Source organism: Zonotrichia albicollis, chromosome 11 (genome assembly GCF_047830755.1).
Source record: "Zonotrichia albicollis isolate bZonAlb1 chromosome 11, bZonAlb1.hap1, whole genome shotgun sequence".
Taxonomy (NCBI): Eukaryota; Metazoa; Chordata; class Aves; order Passeriformes; family Passerellidae; genus Zonotrichia; species Zonotrichia albicollis.
In genome coordinates this window covers 3,325,464-3,349,378 of record NC_133829.1, presented here as the reverse complement: position 1 = coordinate 3,349,378, position 23,915 = coordinate 3,325,464, and the positions used below count along the sequence as shown (strand labels likewise).

At 44.2% G+C, this 23,915-nt stretch overlaps 1 protein-coding gene across 2 annotated transcripts in view; it reads right to left on the bottom strand.

Annotated features, from left to right (window-relative positions):
- Nucleotides 1–1,333: 1,333 nt before the first annotated feature.
- ADAMTS17 (ADAM metallopeptidase with thrombospondin type 1 motif 17) overlaps nucleotides 1,334–23,915 on the bottom strand; it is a 156,857-nt gene continuing 134,275 nt past the window's right edge. For both annotated transcript variants that reach the window (XM_074549183.1, XM_074549184.1), the window contains 3 exons: nucleotides 20,685–20,837; nucleotides 8,421–8,598; nucleotides 1,334–6,283 (listed from right to left, as the gene is read on the bottom strand). In XM_074549183.1, the coding sequence (XP_074405284.1) occupies nucleotides 6,132–6,283; nucleotides 8,421–8,598; nucleotides 20,685–20,837 (483 nt within the window). In that variant the 3' untranslated portion in view covers nucleotides 1,334–6,131. The remainder of the gene's footprint in view (nucleotides 6,284–8,420; nucleotides 8,599–20,684; nucleotides 20,838–23,915) is intronic.

The window sequence follows — 23,915 nt, the reverse complement described above, 5'->3', positions numbered from 1 at the left end:
TCCTGGCAGGGAATTGCTGCAGGTCCCCTTGCTGACAGCCTGAGCTTGACTCTCATCCCACCACAGCCTGGGGTTACAGTCCCAGCCACTTCCACCACGAGCAGCTCTGGCTCAGAGCCCCCAGAGTGATAAAAGGCTTCTTGTGTGATCATCTCAGGAGGGAAGTTTGGTGCCAAACAAAGCTGCAGTCTGGTTGGGTCCTTTTGTCATCAGAGACAAAATCAAGGGGAAAAGTGCAAAGCTGGGGAAAGAAATGGGAGCTGAAAAACATTCAAATAATGTCTTTTCTAAGAACATGAATAAAGTCCAACCCAAGAATGGCTTGTCTGGTTTTGCTGGGCAGGCTGCACTGATCTTGGTGCAACATGAAGACTCTGTTAGAGGACTCCCCTTTTTCACCAGTCCTTCAGCAGTCCAAGTACTTTCACTCCCTGTCTCCAGAAAGGCTCCAGTGGTGCTGTAGTGTGCAGTCACCTTCCAGAGAGCTGTCAGAGATCCTTCAGGTGGTTTGTGGGATGGTGGAGCCAACCCTGCAGACTGGGGAGCTGCCAGTGCTCTCCTGGTGAAAAATGAGTGTTTTCCTCCATTCCAGGTCACATGGAGAGCAGCATCCCATCCCATTCTTCCTGACACCATCAGAAGTGTGAGTGCATGGACTGGGAGCACATCTGGCATGGATCTTCTCTGCCTGGAGCTGCACAGCACACTGGTGTTTGCACTGACACCCTCCAGCAAGGAGAAAACATCCCTTTCCCCATGGAGATGCTCCATGTGGTGGTGGGGAAAGCACAAAGGAACATTTGGTTTTCACTCTACCACAGAGCAGAGCCCTCAGCAGTGGTACTCAGTGAGCTGATGTGGGGATAAAGTGCTCCACATTTTGGAAGGCAAATTCCTTCCAGAGCAAGCAGGGTGCTGCCAGCTTGCTGCAAGAGACAGCTGAGGCTGCCATGGACACCAGGAGAGTGAAGGGAGCAGGTGGGGTTGCGGGAGGCAGAAGTGACCTCCAAGGAGGGGAGGAGGGATTTTACTTTCCTCCTGATCCTTCTGTGCCAGAGCCCTCTGACCCCACTGCCTTTAGTGACCTTGGCTGAGGTGTCTTAGATAAAAAAACACAACTGAGCTCACAGGGAAGGGCAATGGCTTGGGTAGAAATGGGGATTAGGAATGAGAGAAACAGCAAATGGCTACATGCAAAATAGGCAAAGTAAGTATATAATCCTGCTGGATTTCTAGCAGAGGTATTGGCACATACCAGGAACATTTCAAGCCAAATGTATGACAGCATTCCTTACACCCCTCCCACCCACTGCCATAGCCCAGCTTAATGCAAAGCCCTTTGGCTTCCCCAGGCTCAGAGCTAGGTTTTATTGTTCAAACAGGTCAACAATTGCAATCAGATGTTGACTGCAGGCAAGGCACAAACAGGATGATGTGTTAATGCACAGCACACTTGGATGGAGGCTCTGCAGTGCTGCTGTGAAGGGTCCTGTGCAGGCTGGCACTGGGCTGATCTCCCAAGGCTGCCTCAGAAGCCCATCAGTGCTGTGCCATGAACCCTGGGTGAGATCAGGAAATGAGCTCTGCTATTAAAGCATAAACTCCATTTCTGGAAATCATTGTGGGAGGAGGGCTCTCACACCAACTCTGCTTTGGTTTGTTATAAAATCAGAGAATTTTTTGGGTGGGAAAAGACCTTTAAGATCACCAAGTCCAACCCAGCAGTGCCAAGTCCACCATTCCACCATGTTCCTGGGTTTTTAAGGCTGCTTTAGAAAGATGCTGCTGCCACCTCCAAGTGCCCTTTTAACAAGAATTGAGCTGGAGTGGGGTACAGATGATGGCATCTCTGTAAGGCAGGCTGGGAGAGGATCCTACAGGTGTATCTGACTGCAGAAACAACTTTCACCCTGCTGGGGGCAGCTAACAGTACAAACATTCTGGCCAGTGCCCACAACAAAGACATCCAAAACACGTGGCACTGAAGTAATTCTGTTTATTTCACACCAGGGGAGAGTGCAGCTCGGTTATGCAGTACCTTCCCAATGGATGGGATTGTTTTGCTCCAGTATAAATTTCCACATGCTCAGCACTGCTCATTGTCAGGGGGTGCCTGTGGAGCTGAGGCACAGCAAGAACAACCTTCCCCAAAAGCACCCTCAGAACATCCCTCTCCCCAGGCAGGAGCTCCCCTCCCCACAGCCTGCCCAGGCACACACAGATATCCCAAACACAGCCTGGCAAGCTCTTCCCACACAGGAATTTTCTACTCTTGTGTCACTGACCACAGACCTGGCAAGGCATCATTCAGGTGTTAACATCCCCGTGCTTTATTTTGCAACCTGACCAGGACAAGACCCATCACTTCTTGGTTTTTAGCACACTGAGTACTCTGAGGTGCCAGAATTTTACTGCCAAATGAGCTTTTCCACCGACCACAGCAATTAAACAGTTGGCTTGGATTTATCCAAATCCCAGTCTCAGTCCAGTATTACACAGATGCATAATGTACCACTTACAGCTTCACTCCTTTCTCTTCATTTCCATGCTTTGGGTTTGCTTTGTATTTTTGCTTCAAGTTCAGAAACCTTATTAAAGTTGTTATGGAAAAAATAAATTTATTATTCCACATATTCAATTTGTTCAAAATGGAATGATACTTTTTTCTTTTTTTTTTTTTTGACTTTCATTTACAACTGGTTCCATTCAGTTTGACTGTTTTTTATCTTTTTCTATTTATAACCAGCACCAAGAAGAAAATTACCATGGATACAGTACATATGCAAATTAGCTAATGGAAAAATATATACATTTCACTCTGTAATGAGAAAACTTAAATGATATTATTGCCATGGAGAATATATCCCTGTATTATAATAAAATATTAAGCAATAATCAACTGCTAAGATTCTTTTCCACCAACAAAAAATAGCACCATACATGAGATAGTGAGAATCTACACTCAATAACACAATTGTGCAACTAGAAATGTACAGTACTTTAGTAACAGTACAGAATATTGTTTACAATATGGAAATACCACCACTGTAATCAAAAGAGCATCAATCTCTTATGAACAACTAAGAGAAGTATTGTTGTAGATACACTGAAACAAGCAGCTTTTCTTTTCACCAGAATGTGGGAACTGAGGGCAGAGCATAGCTGTGACTTCATTGTGAAGCTCCTATACAGTGATAAAAACCAGAAGTGCAGGAATATTGAACAGAATTACATTTTTTTGTTATTATTTTTCTGGCTGTTATGTGATGTGATAGTTGTCACCATGTGAAGTAAGATAATTGAATAAAATGGAGCTGTGTTGTGCCATCAGTTCTTAATAATGTTGGGGGGTTGATATAAAAAATAAAAGGTTGATGCATGCTAATCTGTGAGCTGTGAGAGCAAGTGAGGTGGTTTTTTCTCAGTGCTCATACAGTTGAAAAAAATCCTTGTAAATTCCTGTTTCCTTAGGTAGGACCCAGAACTGAGACCCAAGTGTCCTTTGGGTCCAGAACCCAAATGGTTCTGGGTCAGGCCAGAGGTCTCACCAGCCTAGCACTCTGCTCTGGCCAGCAGTGAATTATTACTGAAAACCACAAACCCTAAAATCCTTCCTCTCCTATGTCCTACCTTTTGCCTAGAGAGGGTCACAGATCAGCACCAGAAGGAAAATGTTCCTGCTGTGGAGAAGCACCTTTGATTCCCAGCAATGATAATTCACACAATTCTGCCAAGGTAACAGAGAAAATGTTGCCCATGAGAAGAAAACAGCAAATTCCAAAGGGAGTGAGGGGTGTCAGGGGTGGCTGAGGGACAGGGAGGCAGCAAGGACAGTCCCAGTGTCACTGCAGGCTAAAGGGGAAACACCACTGGGGGTTAAGAACATAAACCAGGTCCTCTGGGCTCTGTCTGATCTCTTGGAACTTTCTCATTAGCAGTTCTTCTACCCGTTAATTTGCCTAATTGGGTATCACCTGGTTTTGTCTAAATCTTCCCCCTGTCACCCCCTCCAGCAATTTTCCCTTGATTACTTGCCAAGTACTTACACAACCTCTGGGCTGGGCAGCAGGGTGGGAATAACAGAAAAAGGAGGTCTAATCCAGATTATAAATTGCAAAAAAAAAAAAAAAAAAAAAAAAAAAAAATCCAGTATAACAAAAACCAAGCTGGAATCATTTCCCTGATAGAGAAAATCATCTGAGGCATTGGAAAGCAGATCTGTTTGAGACAGGCACCTGAAGAAAAAAGGTGTGCAAATGCGTCCTTGTGCATCAGGCCAGCCCTGGTGCATACACACTCATTTGCACACTCACAAGCACAGATGTAAATGTGAAGCCCACACAGGGTTAGTCTGTTGATGACCATTATCTCCCTGTGCTTGAAAAATTTAGCCCTTAAATAAAATGCTAATAGGTTATTCCAGTGAGGTCCTGGATATGGAAAGAATAGTACTAAGCAAAAATTGCTTTAAAGACATGTTAGGTACTCAGAGTCTTTGTCCTTCCTTGCATTGACAAAAAGAGACAACAGCAACAAAGACAACCTGGGGCCAGGTGAGAGCCGCCAGGCAGCCTGGCCCAGGGGCTGGGGGAGCAGCTGGGCTTGGCTCTGTGCTCAGCTCCCAGGAGTCAAACAGTCCCACGCAGTTCCAGAGCTTTGAACTCACAAAGCTGCAATTATCCAAAGGGCTGCTCCTGTCACCAGGAGGGGGCTGAAACTCCACCATGGCCTTGGGCCCTGGCAAGGGAATGATGCTTGTTGGAGCAAGATGTGATGGGGAGACACTGATGTGTGTGACAAGGGAGGGGACAAGGCCTGCCCTGGGCAGAGCTCCTGTTTCAAGTCTCACATCACAGAGAGGAGCCTGGTTTAAAGTGCAGAGACATGGCAGAGATTACTGTGTGTGCAGCACCTGTAAGTGCTCTGACAGCACCAAACCTATAGCACCAAACCTGACAGCACCACACAGGTGACACAGGGAGCATTCAAAGACAGCAGTGGAAGTCTGAGCCCTTGGCTTCCCACAAGCTCCAGGTTACACTCTGAATGTCTTGCATCCCTGGCTACTTCTGCTTACTCCAAAAACTACATAACCTCAGCTGTGTAAAAGAGCCCAGAGATAGAAAACACCTGTTCTGCTCCCCACTACATCCTTTTCACAAAGACTGTTCCAAATACAGTTTCTGTTCCAACCCTATCCAGTTTCACAGTCCTCTTAGAAGAACCAACAGTCTCATTATCTGATTGACTTCTAAAAATTGGAGAGAGCTCAGGCCAAGCAATCCCTCAGTGAGCTCTACTGGATGAAATGATTTCTGGCTTCTCCCATCTCATGTAAATGGTTCTTGTTTAAAAGTAACTATCTATGGCTGTTAATAAGCTTCCATTTCATTAAGCTCCGAGAAAAAATTAGGTTTCATAAAAGGAACTCTATTATTCTGGGGAAAAGACAGAGAGGATTGTTTTTTAAAATTAGAAGGAAAAGCACTCCCTATTAGTGGCTCTAAAAATATGACTTGGAATGTTGGATATAATTATACTGAGTTTTCTGTAGGAAATTCAGAGATGTCCATCCTCTGCTATCAGTTTTCACGAGCTTTTACAGAAAATCCTCTCCTTAAACTAAGCCTTTCATTGATGCACGTCCCTCCAAGCCCACTCTGCAGTGGGATAACTGCTGGGAATTGAAAACAACAGATAAAAGCCAAGATTAAAAGATTAAGTAATGTCTCTACCTTTGCTGAATTATTTTGCCAGAGGCCTTCCTCCATGGAGGTACCCATAACCTTATCCAATGTAATCACTTTGCAACTCTTGTCCTTTTCTTTAATGGTAGCAAGCCATCCAGTGGCTGGTGATTTAAAATATTAAAAAAGCATTAAGGAAAAATGTGAGGATGTCAAAATATTCAGGAATGATTGGCTCCTTGAGATGACCCTTTCTGTGTGTTTTTTTAAGGTGGATGAGCAGATGACTTTGGTATCCAGTCTGTAGGATTAGTTTCAAGTCTCATTAGGTGTGCTTTGGGATCCACCACGCTGTAGCAACTCATGAAGTTCCAGTACTCAGACCTACTAGTCTGTGATTTCCATACAAACAGCTGGAAGACTCTAAGGAGAGGCACAGCTTCATTAACTCTTCTGCTGCATCTTGTTTGCATAAAAGTCTCTGCAGGTCTGGCAGCAGCGCTGGTACCACCGCATGTCCTGGCACAGGTTCTTCTCCCGGATCACCCTGCAGTACACTGTCCACTGGTCCCCCGTGCACTTGTAGGTGAGGGCAGCTTGGGAGGAGACAAGAAAGGAGAAACTGCCAGGTTAGCCAGGGAACAGCACTGCAGGTGTGACCAAAGCCCTGCAGCCCAGGGGAGGGAGGGCCACGCTTGCCGCCGGCACTGGAGAGCAGGTGAGGTTCTCTCTGCCAAAATCTCAGGCTCTGGAAGGGCTTCCTTCCTTCCCTGCACATGAATGGGGAGTGCAAACCTCCTCCTGTTGCACCTGTTTTGTCTCAGAGGCAAACAGGCCTGGATGAACAAAACACCCAAAGACGCAGCCCAGATTTAAGGGCATGAACTCCACACGGCAGACAAGGGGATGGAGATGAATAAATCACACACCTGGCAAGAACACCTGAGACAAAGCTTATGAACCTGAGATGGGAGAGTTCACATAAAAGAAACTAAGCCACAAACAAGGCCAGGACTAATGTTTCAGAGGTCCAAGGTCCCTCATAGGTTGTGAAGGAAGACAGGAAAGAAGTGACAGGATAAATCCCTCTGAATGTGTCATCAATGAGAGACAGCGGACACGGACATAAAAGCCAGGTGAGGTGAACTCCACACTGAGATATTTTTGGAAGTGTTATCCAAGACAAAAAACCATTCTGAAGTAGGGGCAAGGCAGTATGGGGTCTGTAGACTACTGGGATTTTTTTCTGACTTTTTTTTTTGTTTGCTTCCATTGCAGAAAAGAGAAAATTCTGTTTAAAGATAATCCAATTAGAATTGTTTATAAGCAAAAAGAGCAAAACACTCAATGATATGTCTTCCCACTAATATCAACTATCATAGTTTCTGGCTCTGGTGATTCCAAGCCTGGTTTAGAAACAAAAGCATCCCAAATTGCTTGCAGATTATTTTCAGCAGGGACTTGAGCCTCCTCAGTCTTCTAAACACATGAGCATTTTATTGCTTTGTCCTAAAATGTGAATTAGGATGGAATTCTTGTCTCATCAGTGTATCAAGGGCTTACTTCTCAAATGAAATGTTTTCCTTCCACTATGCTCTTAGCGCTAAAATATCTGGGAAGTACCCTCATACCAAGAGAGGACAGGAACCCCTCAGCATGAGTGCATTTGCAAGAATGAAACTCCCTATTTTCTCTTAAAACATCTGTTAAACTTTTGGGGAACAAATTTCAGTTCAGAAGCTTCAAGTCCAGTCCTAGTTAAAGTGTTATTTAATACTGGACAGCACTATTAGAAAATGGTTCTTTTTTATTTAGCAGCTCTGTGTTTTCATGTGTGTTGGAGGTTTATTAGCCTGTAAGATCAGCTCAGATGTGAGAGAGGAAGCTGCTCTTTCTGGTAACATTTTCTTGTTTACAACTCTTCTACCAAAAGGGGACAGGAGGCACCCATGAGGCTGGGTCAGCGTAGCTGATGCCTCAATTTAGCTTCATCTTACTGGTGATGATGTGTGAAATGTAAAGAAACCAACTTGGTTCTTGGAGCTGCAGGGGGACACACAGGGCTGAAGTTCAGAAAAATATATATTTAGTATATTTATATTTTTGTCCCCTTATAAACCAATGTGGAAAATCATGAGATCCCCACAAATTCGTATTAACAGAGGCATTCTTAATTAGTGGCATGTCTTAAGTACAGTGTTAGGTATTTCAGGAGACAGATGGTTATCACCATATTCCCATCCCAGCCAGGGACACAAGGAATGCAGGGAGGGTGAGGAGGAGGACAGTGACAGAAAATCACAGGGTCAGGAAGAGGCTGGATGTTCTCTTGCCCCTCTGGGCAAATGAATCCATCAAACCACCTGTCAGGGTTTTGTATTTTCTTGGGGCACCATGAATAAATGATCCTACTTCACACTCACTGCAGCACAGGCAGCGTGTGGAAGGGTTTGTGATGGAGAACAATGCACCTGCCAGCTCCCTCACCTGTGATCAATCAATCAATCAATCAATCAATCCAATCAATTACCCACCACTTGTGTGCTCCTGCTGCTCTCAGCTCCATCCTCTGCCATGCCAAGCCCTCCATCCAGGCACAGCCTGAGGCAGGGCTCAGACAGGACCTACCCACATTTAGGCTGGACTCTGGCTGAGCCTCTCCCCATTTCTGTCCCCAGCTATCACTGCAGCCCCCTGGGCAGCCGGCACCCTCCCCCCGGGGCCCTGACTCACCGAGCCGGGGCGAGGTGATGGTGTTGACGTTGATCCTGTCGTTGCAGACCTCCTGGTGGCACTGCCTATAGGCTGCGGGCTTGGCCAGCGCGGGGCACTCGCTGCCGTGGCGCCCGGTCACCTTGTGCATGCACTGCACCACCCGCGACTGCAGGCCCTTGCCGCACGTGGAGGAGCACTGCAGGAGAGAGCACACTGAGCCCACACGGCACAGCACAGCCAGGTCACTGCTGCTGTGCTGCTGAGGGCTCCCAGCTGGGGCACCGTGGCAGCCTGGGACACTCCGTGTGGCTGCTGTGCTGTCCGTGATGGTTTTGCACCTTCTGTGAGCAGAGGAGCTCTCCTGGCACAGGGAAGGAACCTCTTGTCTTTCTACCTACTCTGACTGTCCCCTGTGGATGCCCATGGGGCTCAAGCAGACAAAAATGCAATTTCCCCCACCAGTCATGAAGCGGCAAAGCTGAAAAATGTGTAATGCTGAATTATGGACCAGCAGCTTCCACCTCCCTTTCTGCAAGGGTGGTTCTTGGTTTAAAAGCCCTCTCCAGGACTTGGATGGTCTAACAAGGCTCCCTCCACAGCCAGGCACTGACATCAGATACACCCAGGATTCCAGCAAAGGCTGGCAGATCCTGCATGCCCAGAGCCCTGAGGAGCTCTGTTCTGGAGAGAACACATCAGGTATTCCATTTTCACTCCCATCTATCCCTGCTAACTGTCTGGCCCTTGCCTGTCCTCCTGGGAGCAATTGAAAATTGTACTCATGAGTTTTGGCTGCTATTAGCCAGGAGGCCCAGCCTGTTCATGTGCTCTCTTTGTTGTCATACAGTCAGAGTCCCTCCCTCTCCCTCCCTCTTCCTCTGGCCCAGTCACTTGTGATTTACAATGTCCTACTTGCACGCTGTTCAATTTTAATAAAGCAAACACAGTGAGCACAGGGAGGTGCAGCAGCTGGAGTCAATAAAAGAACCTTGTATTTAACATAAAGAAACAATGGCTTGCAAGACTTGGGTAAGATTCCTGTTTCTGCTAAAGCCACACACAAGCAAATGATGGGGGCGAGGAGGAGGTGAGGGAAAGCCCAGGAGGTATCAACAGAATGATGTTTAAAAAGGTCATGTTTTCTGTCCTTGGCTGTTCCTCACCAAAGTCAGGGCATTGGAGCCTTCTCCCTGAAAACCTCCATCACCTCAGAGAGGCAATTCTCAAAAGAGAGACGCCAAACACTGGAGAGGTTCAGGAGTTGGGCATCACTGAGGCTGGACTGAAGTTCAGTCACAAATCCTGTGTGTGCAGGGTGGATGCTTGTGAGACCAAGGGCAGAACATGTGGATGCACACAGGGCTCCACCTCCACATCCAAGGGGTGTGAGTACAGCAAAGCTCTGGTCATTTTGGTCTGAAGTACCACTAGAAGTCCTTGATGTTTGGGTTTTCTCCTTTACAATCTTATTTCAATTTAGGTTCAGCACACCATTTTATGACAGATATTTTTACACTTAGATTTTTCAGGTGTTGAATTTGCATAAAAAATTCACCACTATCAAATACTACCTCAGCCATGGTTACAGTATTTAGGATTATGCTGAATGAACCCTTCTCCTGCTCTACAGTGAGCTATTCCAAAAATCAGGAATTAAAGTCCCTGATGTAAATCCCCTTCACAATCTGAATTTATGCAGTGAGGTCTGGGCATTACATTAGTTTTGTGTGTCCCTCAGCTCTTTCCCAGCACTGAGTGCCCTCAGTGACTTCCACCAGCCTGGAAGCCAGTCAGGCACAGCCACTGGATTTAAAGTGAACTATTTTCATCCTGATAAATGCAACTATTAGGCCCTTCCACTTCAGCAGTCAAATGGAACCTTTAATCCCCAGGATTCAGTGGCACTTTTAGTCTTCACAGTGCTTTACTAATCTTAATCCTCCCCAAACTCCTTGCTTTGGGAGGGGAATTGTACATCCATTTTGCAAACAGAATTGCTGTTATCACACAGGCATTAAATAACTCAGGCCATGGGCTTCCTCCACATGATTGCAACAGTGAGCCTGAAACCCCTCTGGCTTTTAAGCACTCCCGGTGCTCTTAACAGGGGGGACACAGGGAGAAAGAAGGGAAAAGAGGACAAAACCAGCATTTTTCTCATAAGGTGAATGAAGTTTTCAGATACCAACACACAAACACTCACCCACCTTTATCTGCCTTCCTGTCTCTGCATTTGTTAAGCAGCAAGGAGGGCAAGCAGTGAAACTTTTTTCCACAGACACTGCCAGCTCCAATCCTCAGACAAATAACAGCAGAGCTTTTGCCTGAAGCAGTTTTATTCCTTCTCCTGGGAGACTGGGATCATCACCTATGCTATGCAATTAGTTTTTCACAGCCAGGAAGACAGATTTTAACATCTTTCTTGAACTCTTTAGGGCTTGGCAGCTAAAGGAAGGTTGGACATCTGGCTTATTTTAAGACGAAATTTTCAACTCGGTACTTGGATAGTTTCTTTCCTAGGAATTTCAATAGGAAATAGGAATAGATACAAAATACATACAAAGGGGGAATTGTTACTCATGCTGCACTATTGGAAGAGGACATCATTAAAAGAGGCATAAAAATCAAACTCCAACTGCACAGCAAATTCTCATAAATACCTTCTCTCCTTCTCTGGACAGCTAAATGCACTGCTATGGACTCTCTGTTCCCAAATGTTTGTGGAGCAAGGAACCAAATCCACAGAACAATTTTCAGGGCTGGATCCAGCAGAGAAGACCCCCCAGCAATGTGCTCCTCTGGGAAGCTGGGGCTGGGACAAGGGGTTGAGCAGAGATGCTGGTGCCAAAGGCAGAAGTGGATTTTCCTTTCCACCAGGCACTGCCAGTGGTGCCACCATCATCAAAACGCACATGCAAAATGCACAGAATTTAACCATAATGCCATAAACTGACAACACAAGCACAGTAAACTGGAAATCCACCCCCATGCAAAGATCAAAGGGTTGCTCAGCACTGTAAAATTGAAGTGGTTAATGAACAGCTACAAAAAGTGAAGCTAATGAGAGCCCCTGTAACTCCCAGTTCAAACACTGCTTAGGAAGGCAAAGCAAGACAAAAATGCCTGCACTCACATTCCTTGGCAGTTACATGCAAGCCAGTGGGGATATCCAGAAGGAAATAAACTCACAAATTGTCAAGGCAGCAGCTGCATTCAACAGCTTAAAGAAGATTTACTCACTGAAAAACTCTAACCTTAGGAGCAAGCTATGATTTTTCAGCTGGAATGCTATTTCCACCTTAGGATACTGATATGAAAGCTTGAAATCTAGCAAAGGTGCTGACAGATGTCTAATTGCTTTGAAAGCAAATGCCTCAGGAGAATAAGAGGTATTAAAATAGAATGAATTTACAGAAAGTGCTGAGATCTGTCAGGGCCTTCATCAACTCCTGGTCTACAAAAGATAGCAGAAAAAGAGAGGGGAATGAGAATGACTTAAGCCAGGGCAGGGCTGCTGTTGGGCAGCACAACAGAGAGTCCAAAGAATCCCTCTGTTGAGGCTTAATGGGGGCAGAAAAGGTACAGATTTACTAGCACAGACTCAGGTTCAGGACTGAATGGGATAATGGATCATTGCTGAGGGCTCCTGGGATGCTGGAGCATCATTTCAGACCCCAGGACACCTTCAGAAATGTCACTTTTCTAACCTCCAAGGGATAGACGTAAAAATATTTTTTGTAAGAAACTTTTCCCAGCAGAAGCAGGAGGTCACAGCATCCCTGCAGCCAATCCTGAGCACACTGCAGCACAGAGAGGGCTGATCTGTCACAGAGAGATCCAGTTCTAGATGACTGTCACAAGTCAGCTGCAGGCAAGATGGGGTTTTCTCTTTATTCATCAGTCTGCAGGCATCTGATGTTTAAAGATACTGGTTTGCCCCCAGTTTGCTGGAAGTTGCTGGAGCCAAGGATAACACCATGGCTAAAGCTCCAATATTGAGAGACAGAGTCATGCTTTACTGACTTCAGAGTTCAAGCATTCGAGGCGTTAGGGTAGAGTGTTTTTCCCCTCGGGGGTCTTATTCCTTACCTCTATGAAAGTCAGAAAGAAAGCAAGAGAAGTTCCTATTAAAAACATTCTAACACAGCATCTGAGATGAATGACAAAGGTCCTGTAATTGCTCCCTTCCCGGGACCTTAATAGCACACACATGTGTGCTCGGAGAGCCAGTGCTCCACACACCTTCACATCAGGCTTTTTATGAGGATCACTCCTTTAAACCCCACAGCTCTAGCTGAAAAGCAGCATGCAATATGCTTTCATAAACACCAGGTCAACTTTCACCATGGCATCATGCTAAAGAAAGAAATTACTGTCTTTTCACTGATAAGATCTAATTAGCCCAAAGCAAACTGTAAGCTGTTTTTCAAGCTTCCTTGTTCTTTTCTTTTCTTTTTTTTTTTTTTTTCTTCTTTTTGAACCCCAGATCTGTAAAAGAACATATCTGGTCTTGCTTACAACAATCTTTCATTTGGAAACTTTTGTGAAATGACTGATTTGTTTAATTTAGCCAAGAAGAAAAAAATGCATACCCCTCTGACTCAGTATGGGAAGAAACAATAAATTATGGCAGCAAATGCTCGTGGCTGATGTGACAGTATCTTAGGAGGAAAAGAGAAGCAATTTTTGCAAACTGCCTACAGCTGTACTTTCAAACTGCACGACCCCAAGGAACAAGACCTGACCAGCACATCCAGCATGTCTCACTGCATAATTCAGCTTGGCTTTGCTATTCTGAAAAGCTCCATTGTGTACAGAGAGTTCAGAGATTAAAGGCTGAACACATGAATATTCTAGGTAGAGACAGTGCCCCTAAAGTACTTGTGCAGTGGAGCCCAGGTGGATGCTGATGAGAAAATGCCATTTAATCCAATATTCCAATCAGGCAGAATTTACTTCTCACAAGGTTTCAAACTGGATTTGAAGAAAAGACTCAAGCAGAGCTGTGAATACAGTGCTGCCCACTGGGGCCCATATTCTAGCAGGTCACCTACTGCACTTGTGCCAGGGCTGGACCTGTGGCAGAAAGCGGAAATACTCCAGAGCTTATTCCAGCAGGACAAATGCAAGGACCTGCTGGTGAAAAACACCTAATGCAAAAGGCATAATCAAGGTGATTTTAAATAGCCCCAGTAGTAATGGACATCCATGGGATCACAGAACTTGGGTCAGGCTGGAGAATCCCCCCTGTTCCTACAGCACCGTGAGCTGCTTGTGCTGAGCCAGGCTCTCAGGGGGAAAATCCTCCTCAGACTGGTATTACAGAATTTAAATGGTGAATTACTACTCATATTTTCAAAAACATGATCCTAGACACTGTAACATCTCAGAGAAACTCAGAGAAAATGAATGCCAGTACCTGAACAGGCTTGTCTTTCACTCTTTCTCCTTTTTCACTTTAAAAAACAAGAGTAAAAAAATCACAATGGAATCTCATTTCCAATCCACTTGTCTTGGTGGAAGGCTTTTATTCTCCATAAAAAAAATGCACTTAATGGACCAGGCTTTTAAATAAAATATCAAAAAAAAGAAGTTACTCTTCCAGTTAATAGGATCACTGGAGGCTGTATTGGAATATGAGACAAAAACACTGAGGCAGAGCATGCTCCACTTCAAACAAAACACTGATCTTTTTCAGTGCTCAGATCAGTCTGATCTTCTTGCAGCACATTCTCCTTTACTACAGAACCTTCACAATAATTTGTAGCAGAGATGTTCCCAGAAACCCCAGTGGAGATGAGCTGTGCAATTTGTTGTGCAAACAAGGAGCAGCTTGGAAGGCACAAACAGGAGCTGGTTCTGGAGCCTGCAGTGCCAGGGGAAGGACATGGCCAGCTCTGCAGTCAGCATCTCTTCCCTTTCCATGCCCAGGTCCCAGCTAGAGCTGCACCCACTGGGGCTGGCTCTTAGCCCAAGCCTGGGCACAGGCTCAGCCTTGTTTTAGTGCCATGATGCAACATTTCCACCTCTGCCCACAGCTGAAGACATTCCACAGATGTGGGGACACACAATCATAGAGCAGAAGGGTGGCATTCATCTTACTGAAGCCCTGCTCAAACCAAAGACTGTTCCTTGCTGGTAAAACCAATTTTGGGCCACTTGATCTCATCTCCTGTAGGGAGGGGTGCTTTGAGATTTAGCTGTTGGCAAGAAAGGCTCTGGTTTGCACATCAGTGATCGTGTGCCAGAGCCACAAACCACAGGAGCCACAACTCAGAGCAGTCCATGGGACAGGACTTAGGTCTAGGACAGATGCTCTGGCTCCTGGCCACATCCAGGACCACAGAAGCAGGGAATGTGACTACTAAAGCTTGTTGGATCCTCTGCTGTCCCACCCAACTCCATCAGCTTCTGGAGAACAACTGATGTGCATCAGTGAGGCCTGTGGACAACCTTCCAGTGCTGCTGAAGGACGTGAGCAGCCATAAATCACAAAATTGTTCAGTGGCAGGGATGGGTCTGCCAGCTCTGATGTGCCACTGCAGTTTTAAGCTACCACCCCTCCTGCAGAGTTTTCTCTCAATCCAACAAGAAAAGTTATTTTCTCCAAGGTAGAAGAAGATTAACTTAGTTCTGACCTTTATGAAGAATAACCAAGTTGTCCATAGCTTATCATAAACAGATGTCAGGTCAAGCCATGAATTTGTAATGAATGTTAGAACAAAGGACAGTTTTGCTTCTATATTTATAACAGCTTTGAAAACACCTCTCAAACCACAGCTGTCATTGATTTACTCTTCTTATTATGTAATATGAATTAATCATTAAAAGTGAGGCACATAAAGGATTTTGTTGATGTTCCCAATCATTTGGAGCTTGGAAAATATGCCTTCCTGGCACTGGGAGATTGTATTTGTGGAAAAAAAGCCCCAAAACCCAACATGTTTTATGGTGCACTGCAAGGCTGGGGGTTTATCTCTCAGAGAATAAGACCTCCTGTAATCCTGCCAAAACAATTAATTTGCAATTACAAATCCTTGTTACCACCCACTGTGATGAATGACTGCTGATCTTCAGTGTGAAGCACCTCAATGTCTGGCACAAAGCCAGTATTTTTCTTCCAGGAAATTAGATTCTTTTTTTCTCTCCCTACTGTTAACGTCCTCCTGGGATGAGAACCCATCTCCAGCATTTCACAGGCTCAGCAAGTTCTGTGAAGGAATTGGCAACTCTTGATGCCCAGGGAGGGCAGGTGGCTCTGGGTGATTTTTCAGATGTGCTTTATCACCATTGACACTATTTGGCAACAAGAATGTTGTTTAACATTACACTTTGCCAAGCTGATCCTTACTGGGGCTTTCCAGTTTCTGGAGTGCACAATCTCTCTGAATCCAGTGAAAGTTGTGCCAGGTGGTTATACAAGATGTGAAGTGGTGGAAATAGATTTTTCCTCTACTTTCTCTGCTAGTTGAAGCTCAGCTTGATGTGCCATAAATTTGCTTTCTCCTAAGAGCACAAATCTGTGATGGTTCCTACCCAAGACCCAAAGATTGTGCACAGCCCACCAGGTCAGATCCTGCTCTGCTGGGCAGTGGCATAAACCTGCATAAACTCAAGTGCCTGAATTAATCTGGGTTTACCCTCAGGTAAGAGAGACTGATATGTGACCCAGTGTGCTGAGTGAGATCCTTGGCCTGTGGCCAGTGGGTTGTAGGGAAGAATGAAAGACAGTTACCCTGGATTTACACTGGGTTATCTGAGATTAATACAGGCCTTAGTATTTACAGAGCACCTACTGTAACTGCAAAGAAAAAAATATGGCCAAGCCAACATTCTACAAGGCCTCTATGTGTCTTTCTTCTTCTAAAAATCTTTTCATTGGGCCAGGTAATATAATAGGTTAATGAGCTAAATTGTTGCCTGAGGGACAGAAGTTTTATATTTAAACTTCCACCCACAGAGCTGAAAATGCCCCTTGTGAAAGTCAGAGCTAATGATGGAGCTTGTGTGTCTGGCTTGTAATTCCACCTTTCTTGATACAACACCAGTGAAATGGAGAATAGTCAAAAAAATGAAACTGGGAGCCCTGAACCATTCTGTGCTATTGGCTCCAAATACAGAACTTCAGTCAGGAAGAAGAAGAATTTGAGGCACGTGAAATAGAGAAACAATTAAGTAAAACTGGAAATAAATAAAAATCCATAAAAATTTTGTGGAGAATTGCTCCTGCTATATAACCTTGCTTCCTCAATTTTATCTTAGAAGAGTCCAAAGGACAACTGGAGGAAAACAACTCAAAAAATGTAGCCTTGGACTGTACAGAATTAAAGAATTACTAAGGTTGGGAAAGCAAGGTCAAGTCCAACCTTTCACCAAACACCACCTTGCCCACTAAACCCTAGCACTGAGTGCCACATCTGCTTGGGTTCTGTGCACTTCCAGGGATGGTGACTCCACCACTTCCCTGGAGAGCCTGTTCCAGTGCCTAACCACTCTTTCAGTGATGGACATTTTCCTAACATCCAACCTGAACCTCCCTTGTGCTATCTCTGGCTGTCTGGGAGAAGAGCCTGACCCTCACCTCAACACAGCCTGCTCTGAGGTGGCTGTGGAGAGCACTAAGTTCTCCCCTGGGCCATCTTTTCCTGCCACTTCACTGCTGGAGCAGAAGGGGAGAGAGCTGAGGATGGGGGGCAGCCATGGGTGCCTAAAAAGCAGCCCCTGGTGCTGCTCAGCTCCAAGCACAAGTTCTGTGTCACCACCACAACTCACCAGCACCTCCAGCTCCCTGCATCACCTGGGACACGTTTCCAGTGACTCCAATGCCAGGTCCATGTCCTGCAGAGCCCCTTCCAGCACAGCTGGGGCAGGGAATGGTGTGGAGCTGGGCTGTGTGTCCTGCTCAGCTCCCCAGAGAGAGACACACACATAAAGACACACTCTGTTCTTGAAGGAATGTAATCCTCGATGTAAAGTTTGTCAGCAAAAATATAATTCACCACGAAAGAATGGGCTACTGTCTTGCTAAAGCATCAAGAGGCACATTTTCAGCAGTCTGGGAGTCTCAGCAAGTGTTGGGAAACTGAGCAACCTGTGTTTGTTCCTCTGACCAGCACAACTGCAACAAAAATGTAAAAACGCTTCCAGTGCTAGAACATTTAACAGCTCAGATTTCAAACAAGGAGGAACTATTTCAAAGCAGAACGAGTGTATGAGATGTTTGTTTCTTTAACTGAATGCAAACTGGATGTGGAATTTCCTCTTGGAAGAAATGACTGAATGGGAGATGGCTTGGACTCCCTTTTCCATATTGCATCATGTACAAAAAAGGATGATATAATGAATTGCAATTCTGAAGAATCCAGGCAAAAATAGAATAATTATTTCAATTTAACACCTTCAGTGGGTCTTGCAGTGGGTCATGTTTCTATTAGGTTTGAAGACTCTGGGGCCAGAAGTATTGTATCCCTCATGCTGAGTTAAATGCTAAAAATAATGCTTATATCCCTTTAAGATAATGGGTTTAAAAGAGAAGTGGCAGCAGTGTAGAGAAGCTGCAAGTTTAGTAGCAGTGGTAACTCTCTGTCTTTAGAATTCCAGCACAGTTTGTATCTCAAGCACTGGGCTAACAAAGACAAACTCAGAGCCATTTAAAATAACTTTACAAACTTGGCCTTATGTGTTTGCAAAGTGAACTAGATATATCAGTTTCTTGTGTAACACTTGAAACATGCTGCAAATATATTAAGAATATACAAACATGACAATTAGCTCCAAATGCTTTCCAAAATCCACAGGACACAGCAAGGACCAGCTGCAAATAAATCTGACAGAAAATGGGATAAAATCCCTCTTCCTTCAGGCATGGCTAATGGCTACAGAGCTGTTGCTAAGGCAGTGGATGAGGTTTGGCTGGTGGGTGCAGGTCTCAGATCAGCATGTCCTCATCTCCAGGCCTCACCTCTTCTAAATGAGAGCTGAGGATTTAAAATCAAAATTTGTCTGGGGTAGGTGTGGAGGTTTTACTGCTGCTGGGAGCTCCTGGGGGAGCTGATCCATCTCCTCATGCACAGAGTCTGTGTATTCTACAAATACTGCCACTACTAACACAAAATAACACTGTCATACCACCCAAACAGCCTGCTCTATTTACAAGTTGTATCTGGACTTGACTTTTTAAATTAGGTTTTCCCTCTCTCTTACACGACTTCCCAGCATCTTCAAAGAGGATCTTGGTTTGGGAAATTAAGGATCAGTGGCCAAGTCACCAGGCAAGCTGTTTGCACACAAAGCATCAAGACCCATTATTTTAATCTCTGATAATTACCACTGTTAGTTAAATCGTGCTTCCCTGATGGTTCTCAACAATAAGCAACAAATGCACAACACATTAATTGCACAGAGTTGTTGCTTGTTCTGAGATCAATTTGTATTAACAGAAAAAGTTTCCATCTTAGTCAGCAAAGCTCTCTCACAGTGACTTTTACAGGGCTGGGAACAAATGTTTTACAGTGGAATTTTGCCCTGGAAGGATGAATTTTAAAGAGTTCACTATAAGCTAATGGCTACAGACTTTGTGTTTCTCCTTAAAGGAGGAACTGTTTTAAGCCAGAGTTGCTGATAGCTGTAAAGGCTCCCCTCCTAGGTCCAAGCCCTGTATTAAAGCTTCTGGATCCTCATGATGAAAATCCTTCACTCAGGATTTGTGAAGAATTGAATTCCATCTTAAACATTTCAGCTATCTGGGTTTCTGGAACAACACATTTTCTTCTAAGAATTGTACCTACCCTTTTCTGCAATCTCTACCCCTCTACTCAGAGAATAAGAATCTAATTGTGTGACCTAAGTGTCCGGTCAGAATTAACCAATATGTCTAGAATTTTAAATGCTCATTACAAACCAAATCTAAGTCCAAGAACATCCTGCTGCACTCACACAGGGTGAAATTCCTGGGAAGCAGAGCACTGGCACAAGCTCCCTGCAGACAGAAGCAGCCACATATGCAGCACACAAGCTCCTGCACAGGGATGATCCTGATCCTGAGTTAAGAATCACAAACAAGTGATTTTGCACTGATCCTGCCCTGCTCACATGCAGACATTAAACTCATCAAACAACTGTTTACTGTGACCCATGTAAGGCTGCAGCCCTCCCAGCAGTGAGCCAACATCTTTATCAGATTGGAACTGTTCACACAACACTGAACTTTCAATCCACGTAATCGGTGAATACACAATTATTTCATATTCCTCCCTATCTGGAGAACCCAGGTCCATTTGCATGCCAAAATGTTTTAGTGTTCCACAAATAAATAAATAAATAAATAATGTTATTTCACCTGTTAACACACGGGGACTGTTTGTTTTGGCCAGCTTGCATGGACTCTGAGTGCCAGGTTATGAATAAAATAATGTTCAGTACTGTAAACATCTTGTGACATAAATTCCTGGCTCAGCATAAATACAGACACTCTGTATGTGGCAGGTTCTTCCTGCATTCTCCAGCACTGACACCACTAAATTCATGTATCTATGACAGAGTATACACATAGCTGTAATTCCTAAAAAAAAAAAAAGCAATCCCAGATAAGCCAATTTGCCCATCCTGGGCCTCTGCTTCACTGGATTTTGCTTGCTGGAGTTTGGGTTTTTGGAAAGCAAAGTGCAACTACTGTATCCCAGTGGTTTCTGCACATGCCGTACATTCCAGAACAGAAAGTAGGTTTTCTGTTTAAAGAACAGCACAGTTAGAAAGATAAGATAAAACCAAACTGGAATATAATATTGCTGGGAATTTGTAGCCCTTTATGCAAACACGGAGTCAGTAATGTAAAGGATGCTTTCTGAACAACACTGGCAAGGGTTGAGTTTCTCACACTGCCAGGCCTCCTTCCCAAGCAAAACCTCATATTACTTTAAGATCAGAATGCAAATACAGAGCAGACTCTGCTCTGGTTTAATCCACTGCATTCAGGAATTAATTCCACTGATGTCACTGGAGAAACAACGTTCAGACAGGCCTAAGTGAAGGTAAGCTCCAGCCCCGAGGAAGGGACTGAGGTTTCAGCTCTGCCTTTAAACTGAACCTTTTCTTTCATTTCAGGTGGCTGGAATGAGTCTAGGACTGGACAATGTCTGTAGATCCCAGGCTGCCCTGAAAACCAGTTAAACTTTTGCTTCCTAAATATTTAAACTGCAAATTAATGCAGACAGCAGACAGGAGCTCAGCACCCTGAACATCTTTGCTCTCAGAAAGAAAACAGCACGAGGTGTTTGCTGTTACCTTGGACCAGTCTCCTGTTTTCCACTCGTAGCAGCCTGTGTGATCCTCGCACTCCTCCTCGTCTCTCGGCCTGGTGGCTGCATCACATTTCCCTTGGGAGTTTGTGCACGTCACTGTTCTTTTCTGAATTCCCCTGCCACAGTCTGCTGAGCACTGCAAAAATACAGGGGTTTGGTTTTTTGTTACATGGTGCTTAGAAATGATGGCTTTTATGTTGGTAACGCAGCTCAGAGGAAAAGCTGGGGTTATGAACACTGAGGAAAATGATAACCCATAAGGTTTTATTACAATAATCTAAGCCACTCATATATGAGTAATTTGAAAAGCATGATGACTGCTTGTGAAATATTTTACTTACGAAAAATGGCAATTCTGAAAATCAACGTTCTTTGAAAAATGTCAGCTGGCTTTTTCCTAGAATTGGTGCCACTAAACCTTGCGTTGAAGAGCTCCTGGTTCATACTGAAGGACACACTGAGATTCACTACACCAACTGCCAATCCCTTGCTGTATCATGGGATACATCAAGGGTGATAAATGGTGGTGTTAAATGTAATTTTCAATCACAGCAGCATGAGACCACTGTTATAAACACGTTTCTCTAGTACAGTGTGTGCATATCATGGCAAAGTCACAATTCTCACACCTTCTCATGTGAAACACACACATCACGTTCACATTTTCATTTGCCATCACTATCTTAATTCTGAAAACTCTAATAAACATTTACTGAGTGAGCACAAATTACCCAAAATGTTTTTGTGCCTGGGCTCTATGGGATTAGCTTCTAAAGAGCAGTGATATCTGGTCACTCACTTGTTATCTTTGCCAATTGTTGGGAATTTGTGTTTAATGAAGAATTTGTTGTGATTTTTCTTGGCTGTACGAGGTAAGGAAAGGACACTGGCATGAATTAGACCCAAATTTTTGTTTTCAAGAACCAGTTTGGTAACAGAGCACCTGCTGTCACAGCCACCTGAGTCCTTGTCACCACCCCTGAGCACAGCCAGTCTGCCTGCTCCTCATTCTCATGCCACTGCAGTGGTTAAGAGTGAGAAATTGTCTTGCAGAGCCGCTGGGGACAGGTGGGTGGAGAAATGTTCTATGTACCAGCTGAGATAAAAACCAACCTCCCCTGGCATGTCAAGTTCTCCCCTTCAGGGGGCCAGCAGGGAAAAGACAGTTGATTTGACACTGAATAAATAGTGCAGATATGAGATATTCTGTGAGGTCTTTTGAACGTGTTCCAAGAAGCTTCTCCATCCAGGGGGTCTATGCTGGAAACAAGCGTCAGCTTGATATAAATTACATCAAATGGACAAATCTCAGCATGCCTGTCTAACTGTCTTAAAAACACAATCCAGGCAGTTCTGACCTGCTGGCCTTGTTAAGGACATGAATGACAAGCGTTTATGAGCTGGCAGGCAAACAGACATGCCTTTAAATACTTCACAGCACTACAAAGTGACTTCTTGAGAATCTGGGAAACCTTCCACTTAATTTACTGTGTGCTGCTCACGGCGTGACCCCTCACGGATGTAACATCTTTGTAAGGAGCACAATCTAGAGTTCTGCTAAGACAGGGGGGTGAATTCTTCCCAGCTTTGCAGAATCCCACAAAATGCTTTGCTGGACTGCTCAGAGAGCAAGGCTTGCCAGAGATCCCAGGCTGGAGCTCCCTAAATGGTACCTTAAAGCCATGAATTCACCCCAAGTTGGATAGACTTTCCCAAATTATGGATCATTTTCCTCAGGCCCCAGGGTGGACTCCTCAGGGCTGCACTCGCTCATCTCAAACTACAAAGCTCAATATATAAAAATCTTTGGAACGATCCAATTTACTCGAAGTAAATCAAGCTGAAGTGGGAGTATTTTTCACAGTAGGAGAAATCTCTAGGTGGGTTTTACAAGCAAGTCTGGGAAAAACACCAACTGTTTGTTCTTCCCACAGCTTTTAAGTCATTCACAGATTAATACTGCTTATACTTTCCTAGACAAAACAGCATGAGCAAGAAGGTTTCCAACAGATCTTTGGTGGTCACATATAAATCACCCTCTTTAAGAGGTTTTTTTCCTTTCCTCAAGTCATCTGTTTTCATGAAGAATTTCTTAATACATAGATTTTACAGAGAGTCCACAAATTAATAGACACAGTTCTGTGTCTTCACTCAGGATCACTAAGTCTTATTTTATTAACAAATTACTTTGTCAGATCCCATGAAGCTTTGCAAAGGAGCAACACAACTTTGCAGTTAAGACACAACTCCTTTATCTGAAGGAAATCCATATTTTTTTCCACTCTATTTCTCTAACAGTAGAAACATTCACCTTCTCCTGACAGTCTCTATTTTTATCATTAAAAATGGGTCGAGCAGTACTTTGTCCAAAACAATCTCAAGTGTTTGGCAATACAAGGGGAACTTAATTTTTTCCATGATGAAGATTGTATTGGAATTTGCTGTGAAAACACACATTTTTGACCAGGGACCAGACATCAGTGCAGTCAACTGTGTTGCATGAGCATGAACTTTAAAAAAACCAGATCAGAAAATAGATTTATAAAATGATACAATTTCAGTGATATTTATTTATTCCTCAACATCAGATTAAAATGCTAAGGAATAAAGTGATTACCACTGAAGAAAGTCCGAGGTGTGAGAAGAGTTCACACTGGCAGAGTATCAAATGTGTCCTGGAGTCAACTGAGCTTCACAACAGCAGAAATGGGTCAGAATAACAAATTTTAAATCACAAGAGTAGAGTTACAGACCCAACAAAAGTAAATAAATGTATGAAAGGAGAAGTTAACCATCTATTGAAAAAATTATCTAAAAATGCTGTGTATTTGTAAAGGAGTTACATGGTCATGGATATGGAAGATTTCCACTGATCTGTAACTTGACATTCTCTATCCATAAAAGGGAGACAGAAGTACCTGGGATTGTTAACAAAAGACTCAAGGAAGAAATCCACATGTAAACCAGGTAGGAAGTGCACCCTAATCTCAGCTATAAACAGTTCAGCTGGTTCAGCTATAAGAAATAAAGAGGGCATCCTCTGAAAGGGGAGCACACAAAAGGCCTATCAGACAACTTACTAAAACCTTGGTGTGTTTGTGCACATCTCTTGTAACAAAAGAATCTCATGCACCAGTGAAGGATCCAGCACCCCACTGAAAGGGAACACTGCTCTCACTTAACCATCACCTCTCTTGCCAAACTAAGATTTCCT